The 5677-nt window shown below is 47.1% G+C and overlaps 3 protein-coding genes across 3 annotated transcripts; 2 read left to right on the top strand and 1 right to left on the bottom strand.

Annotated features, from left to right (window-relative positions):
* Positions 1-1281: 1281 nt before the first annotated feature.
* On the top strand, positions 1282-2681 carry EMH_0061000 (uncharacterized protein; the record flags this gene model as incomplete). The annotated part of the gene is made up of 2 exons (XM_013497848.1): positions 1282-1609; positions 2413-2681. The coding sequence occupies 2 exons, from the start codon at positions 1282-1284 to the stop codon at positions 2679-2681; spliced, it is 597 nt and encodes a 198-aa protein (XP_013353302.1).
* Positions 2682-2768: 87 nt separating this feature from the next.
* On the bottom strand, positions 2769-4465 carry EMH_0060990 (ribosomal protein L15, putative; the record flags this gene model as incomplete). Its single annotated transcript, XM_013497847.1, has 2 exons — positions 2769-3917; positions 4436-4465. The coding sequence occupies 2 exons, from the start codon at positions 4463-4465 to the stop codon at positions 2769-2771; spliced, it is 1179 nt and encodes a 392-aa protein (XP_013353301.1).
* An 82-nt stretch (positions 4466-4547) lies between these two features.
* EMH_0060980 (uncharacterized protein) lies at positions 4548-5568 on the top strand (the record flags this gene model as incomplete). The annotated part of the gene is made up of 2 exons (XM_013497846.1): positions 4548-5198; positions 5542-5568. The coding sequence occupies 2 exons, from the start codon at positions 4548-4550 to the stop codon at positions 5566-5568; spliced, it is 678 nt and encodes a 225-aa protein (XP_013353300.1).
* Positions 5569-5677: the final 109 nt, after the last annotated feature.

Raw genomic sequence — 5677 nt, 5'->3', positions numbered from 1 at the left:
ATATATATATATATATATATATATATATATATATATATATATATATATATATATGTATATACATATATGTATTAACTCTATCTTATTTATTTTATTTTTATTTTTATTTTATTATTTTGGTTTTGTTTATGTGAATGCAATAAAAAAACGGAAAAACTAAACAAACAAATAAAATATAAAACAAAGACATAACATATAAATAAATTTAAAAAAAATAAATTAAATAAATTGAAGACAAAGACAAGATATAAACAAATAAAATAAAATAAAATAAAATAAAATAAAATAAAATAAAATAAAATAAAATAAAATAAAATAAAGACAAAGACAAAGCATAAATACATAAAATAAAAACTACAATAAAGTAAAGACAAAGACAAAACATAAATAAATAAAATAAAAATAAAATAAAATAAAATAAAGACAAAGACAAAACATAAAAAAATAAAAAAAAAAATAAATCAAAGACAAAGACAAACCCTGAACTTGCAGTGTCTTCCCCTCCGCCTCCGGCGACGGCACGAAAACCTACAAAAGAAAAATAAAAAAAATAAAAAAAAAAATAAAAATAAATAAAAATAAATAAAAATAAATAAAAATAAATTAAAATAAATTAAAATAAATTAAAATAAATAAAATTAGATTGCATAAGTATAATTAAAAAGAAAAGAAATTAAAATAAAATAAAAAAATAAAATAAAATAAAATAAATGAACTCCAACTGAACGACAGACAGAGAAATAAAACAAATATAAAGCAGCAGCAACAGCAGCAACAGCAGCAGCAGCAGCAACAAAAGCACCAGCATCAACAGCAGCGGCAATAGCAGCAGCAGCAGAAGCAAGAGCAGCAGCAGCAATAGCAGCAGCAGCAATAGCAACAAGAGCAGCAGCAACAACAGCAGCAGCAATAGAAGCAATAGCAACAGCAGCAGCAGCAGTAGCAATAGCAGCAGCAGCAGCAGCAGCAGCAACAGCAGCAGCAGCAGCAGCAGCAGCAGCAAGCCTTACCGGCCCAAACCCCGCTGGCTCTGTTGAATCAGCATATTGCCTGCAGCAAACTCATGCACAGTGTAGATACACTAAAAAAAATAAAAAAAAACAAAAAAAAATAAAAAAAATAAAAAGACAAAGACAAACGCAGATAAAAACAGCAGCAGCAGCAGCAACAAAAGCAAGAGCATCAGAAAGAGCAGCAGCAAAAAGAACAGCAGCAGCAACCGCCACAAAAAGTACAGCAGCAGAAGCAGCATAGCAGAAATAACAACAGCAGCAGCAGCAAATGCGGCAGCAGCAGCAGCAACAACAACAGCAACAGCAGCAGCAACAACGGCAGCAGCAGCAACAGCACAACAGAACACCAGCAGCAGCAGCAGCAGCAGCAGCAGCAGCAGCAGCAGCACCATATGATCTGAAATTGTTCTGGATCGCCGTTGGTCGTCTCCACAGCAGCAAGAACAGGACACCTGAGAAGCAGCAGCAGCAGCAGCAGCAGCAGCAGCAGCAGAAGCAGCAGCAGCAGCAGCAGAAAAGGAAAGACAGAGAGATAAATGAAGACAGACAAAGAGAGACAGAAAAAAAAAAATATAAAAAAGAAAAAGGAGACAGCAGTAGGCAAGGAGACAAAGGAGACAAAGAATAGTATAAAGAAAAAAAAAAAACAAAAAAAAACAAAAAACAAAAAAAAAAAGAAAAAACGTACTCGGTGTATATGTTGTTGGCGACGAACACGCGAGAGACAGAAGGGGGGTTTAGGACCCCCATAAACCAAGCAGCAGGTTCAGCAGCAGCAGCAGATTCAGCAGCAGCAGGAGCAGCAGCAGCAGCAGCAGCAGGCTCAGCAGCTGCTGCTGATGCAGCATTGGGGTCATGTTCTGATCCGGCGTTTGCTGCTGCTGCTGTTGCTGCTGCAGCTGCCGCTGCTGCTGCTGCTGCTGCTGCTGATTTGTCCGCTCCATCTGCAGCAGCAGCAGCAGCAGCAGCTGCTGCTGCTGCTGCTGCTGCTGCTGCTGCTGTTGCTGCTGCTTGCTCAGGCTCACAATACACCAGAAGCGAAGCCTTCTCTACGGCGTGAAGCAGCAGCGAGTCTCCTTCTATCAACTCTCCTGCTGCACTGCAGCAGCAGCAGCAGCAGCAGCAGCAGCAGCAACAGCAGCAGATCATAAAACCAAAGAGCAAAACACCAAAAACGCAACAAAGCAGCAGCAGCAGCTGCTGATGCTGCTGCTGCCGCTGAAACAACACGTCTGATAGGGCAGCAGCAGCAGCAGCAGCAGCAGCAGCAGGAAGTGCAGTGGCTACGGAGAAGCCGCAATAGCAGCAGCAACAAGAGCAGCAGCAGTAGCAGCAGCAGCAGCAGCAGCAGCAGCATGGGCGCACGTTACGAAGAAGAATTTGTTGGGGTTTGTTGCAGCGCCTGCTGCTTTATTTTCCTTTGCTTTTGCTGCTGCTTCTGCCTTTCTTTTCTTTTTGTCTTTTGCTGCTGCTGCTGCTGCAGCAGCAGCAGCAGCAGACGGAGAAGAAGCAGAGAGGCAGCAAGACAGCAGCAACCGCTCCAGCAGCGACGACACCTTTTCTAAGAAACAAAAACAGCAGCAGCAGCAGCAGCAACAGCAGCAGCAGCAGCAACAGCAACAGCAGCAGCAACGGCAGCAGCAACAGCAGCAAGAAAACCGCCATTAGAAGCCTACGGAGGAAAATAAGTTCTTGCTGCAGCTTTTGCTGCTGCTGCTGATTCTGCTGCTGCTGCTGCTGCTGCTGTTTCTCTGCTCATGATATGTACTGTCCTTGCTGCTGTTTCTCTTTCTGCTGCTGCTGCTGCTGCTGTTGCTGCTGCTGCTGCTGCTGCTGCTGCTTACCGTTAGCTGGCCTGTTTAAAATGATTCGTTTCCCCCTCCAAAAGAGCTGCAGCTTCAGACGCTTTGCTGCTGCTGCTGCTGCTGCTGCTGCTGTTGCTGCTGCTGGTGTTGCAGCTTTTGCTGCTGCTGGTGTTTCTGCTGCTGCAGCTGCAGCTGTTGCTGTGGTTGTTGCTGCTGCTGCCGTTGCTGCTGCTGCTGCTGCTGCATCCCCCGAAATCGTCATAAGGAAAGGACCCCCGTAACTAACTGAAGGACCCGCAGCAGCAGCAGCAGCAGGGGCTGCTGCTGCTGCTGCTGCTGCTGCTGTCGCTGCTGCTGCTGTCGCTGCTGCTGCTGCATCAGCAGCAGCAGCTGCTGCTGCTGCTGGTGCTGCTGGCTGCTGCATGCTGCACTGCATCGGTGAGAGGCGACCAGCAACAGCAGCAGCAGACCTGAGGGTCCTCGATGTGGCGAGAAGGAAAGACTGCTGCTGCTGCTGCTGCTGCTGCTGCTGCTGCTGCTGCTGCTGCTGCTGTTTGAACGGCAGCGGTTCTGCTGCTGCAGTTCGCTGTTTGCTGCAGAAGCTGTTAAGGGGGCTACAGTTCAATAGGATGGGATAGCAGCAGCTGCTGCTGCTGCTGCTGCACTTGCTGCTGCTGCTGCTGCTGCTGCTGCTGCTGCTGCTGCTGCTGTATAGAGGCTTCTGCAGCAAAAAAGATAAACCCCAGCGGTGTTTTGTTAAGGGACGCGAGAGAGAAGAAGCAGACAAAGAAAATAAATAAAAAAACAAAAACATAAAAAAAAAGCTCAGGGGCATTCTATGCCCGAGGGCTATCAACTCTGCTGCTGCTGCTGCTGCTGCTGCTGCTGTTGCTGCTGCTGCTGCTGCTGCTGCTGTTGCTGTTGCTGCTGCTGTTCCTGAATGATTTGCTGTTGCTGCAGCTGCTGATGATGCTTGTGCTGCTGCTACCCGGGACTGCTGCAGCTCGTGCTGCAGCCGCAGCTGCTGCTGCTGCAGTTCTTGCTGCTGCTGCCGCAGCTGCTGCTGTAGCAGTTGTTGCTGCTGTTGCAGTTGTTGCTGCTGCAGCAGTTTACCCGCAGCAGAAATTCTGCTGCTGCTGTTGCTGCTGCTGCTGCTGTTTGTATGTTTCCTAGCAGCAGAGAAGGCCCTCCCCCCAGCACCCGAAGTGCTGCTGCAGCAGCAGCAGCAGCAGCAGCAGCAGCAGCTGCAGCAGCTGCTGCAGCAGGGTTTAGGGCTCGAGAGAGTTAGGGTTTTCTAGGGTTTACGGTTGAGGGTTTAGGGTTTATAGAGCCCTGTGTGTATAGTTTTAATTTTATATTTTTATATTAGGGTTTAGGGTTTAGGGTTTAGGGTTCAGGGTTTTCGAATTGCCTTCTAGGGTTTATGGTTAAGGGTTTAGGGTTTAGCCTCTAGTTTATAGGGTTTAGGGTTTAGGGTTTAGGGTTTAGGGCTTACGAGCGCATGCAGCCCCACTCATCAGCAGCATATATAAAAAAACAAAATTATTTTAGGGGTTAATATATTTTTATTTATTTTAATATAATAAAACCCTAAACCCTAAACCCTAAACCCTAAACCCTAAAGTTTTGTTTCAGCTGCCGCTGCATCGATGGCCAATGGTTCTGCAGGCTATGTAACCCTAAACCCTAAACCCTAAACCCTAAACCCTAAACCCTTGGGTTTCCCCTCATGAATATGTTAAGGGCCCCTTCTGTTCTGTGTGCGTACACCCGCGCCTGCAGCAGCAGCAGCAGCAGCAGCAGCAGCAGCAGCAGAATCAGCAGCAGCATCAGCAGCAGCAGCATCAGCTGCAGCAGCAGCAGCAGCAGCAGCAACGGAGTGTTTCTATCAACAGCAGCGTACAGAGCACCTCTATGTTTTCCCGGTTGCAGCAGCACCGCCCTAACCGCCACCACCACCACCACCGCCATCACCAGCAGCAGCAGCAACAGCAGCAGCAGCAGCAGCAGCAGCAGCAGCAGCAGCAAGGAGTTTGTTCGCTTCGTGAGGCACTGGGCGAGGAAGGCTGTGTTAGATAAGCAGCGGCGGCTGCCGAACCGGGCCCTGAGAGCAGGCAGCTGTGCTGCTCCTCCCCCCCTCAGCAGCAGCAGCAGCAGCAGCAGCAGCAGCAGCAGCAGCAGCAGCAGCAGCAGAGGAGGTTCTTGTTCTTACTTTGGTGATTTTTGTTTGCGAAAGACAGCGCAGGGGTCTTTCATATTAACCCCTCCGTACCCAACCCCCCGCAACACAACCCTGCAGCAGCAGCAGCAGCAGCAGCAGCAGCGACAGCAGCAGCAGCAGCAGCAGCAGCAGCAGCAGCAGCATGTATACAAAGGCCAGGTGTATGTACACTCCGTATCCATGCTACCCAAACCCTGGGGCCGCGAGGGCCCCTGGGGGACCCAAATTTTTTTTCTCCGCCGCAAAAAATTTAACTTAAAGTTTATACCTATACCCAGACACGAAACCCTAAACCCTAAACCCTAAACCCTAAACCCTAAACCCTCGGGGTTAAACACGTAACCCTAAACCCTCAACATGAAACTCGGTAGGTACCCGAAACCCTCAAAATTAAACCCTAAACCCTACACTTTTACACCTAAATATAAAACCCTAAACTCTAAACCCCCTAAACCCTAAACCCTAAACATAAACCCCCTAGGGTTTATGTTTGAGGTTTTAGCAAAACCCCAAAAGTAAAACCCTTTAAAACCTAAAGACGCAAACATCCTCTTGTTTTCTTTTGTATGAAAGCATGCTTTCTGTACTTAGCTAGCTGGCTAGCTAGCCAGCTATCTGGGGTCCTTTTGTAGCTAGCC

The sequence above is a fragment of the Eimeria mitis genome, genomic scaffold (genome assembly GCF_000499745.2).
Source record: "Eimeria mitis Houghton genomic scaffold, Emh_scaff2978, whole genome shotgun sequence".
In the NCBI taxonomy this organism is placed as follows: Eukaryota; Apicomplexa; class Conoidasida; order Eucoccidiorida; family Eimeriidae; genus Eimeria; species Eimeria mitis.
This window is presented reverse-complemented; position numbering and strand designations above follow the sequence as displayed.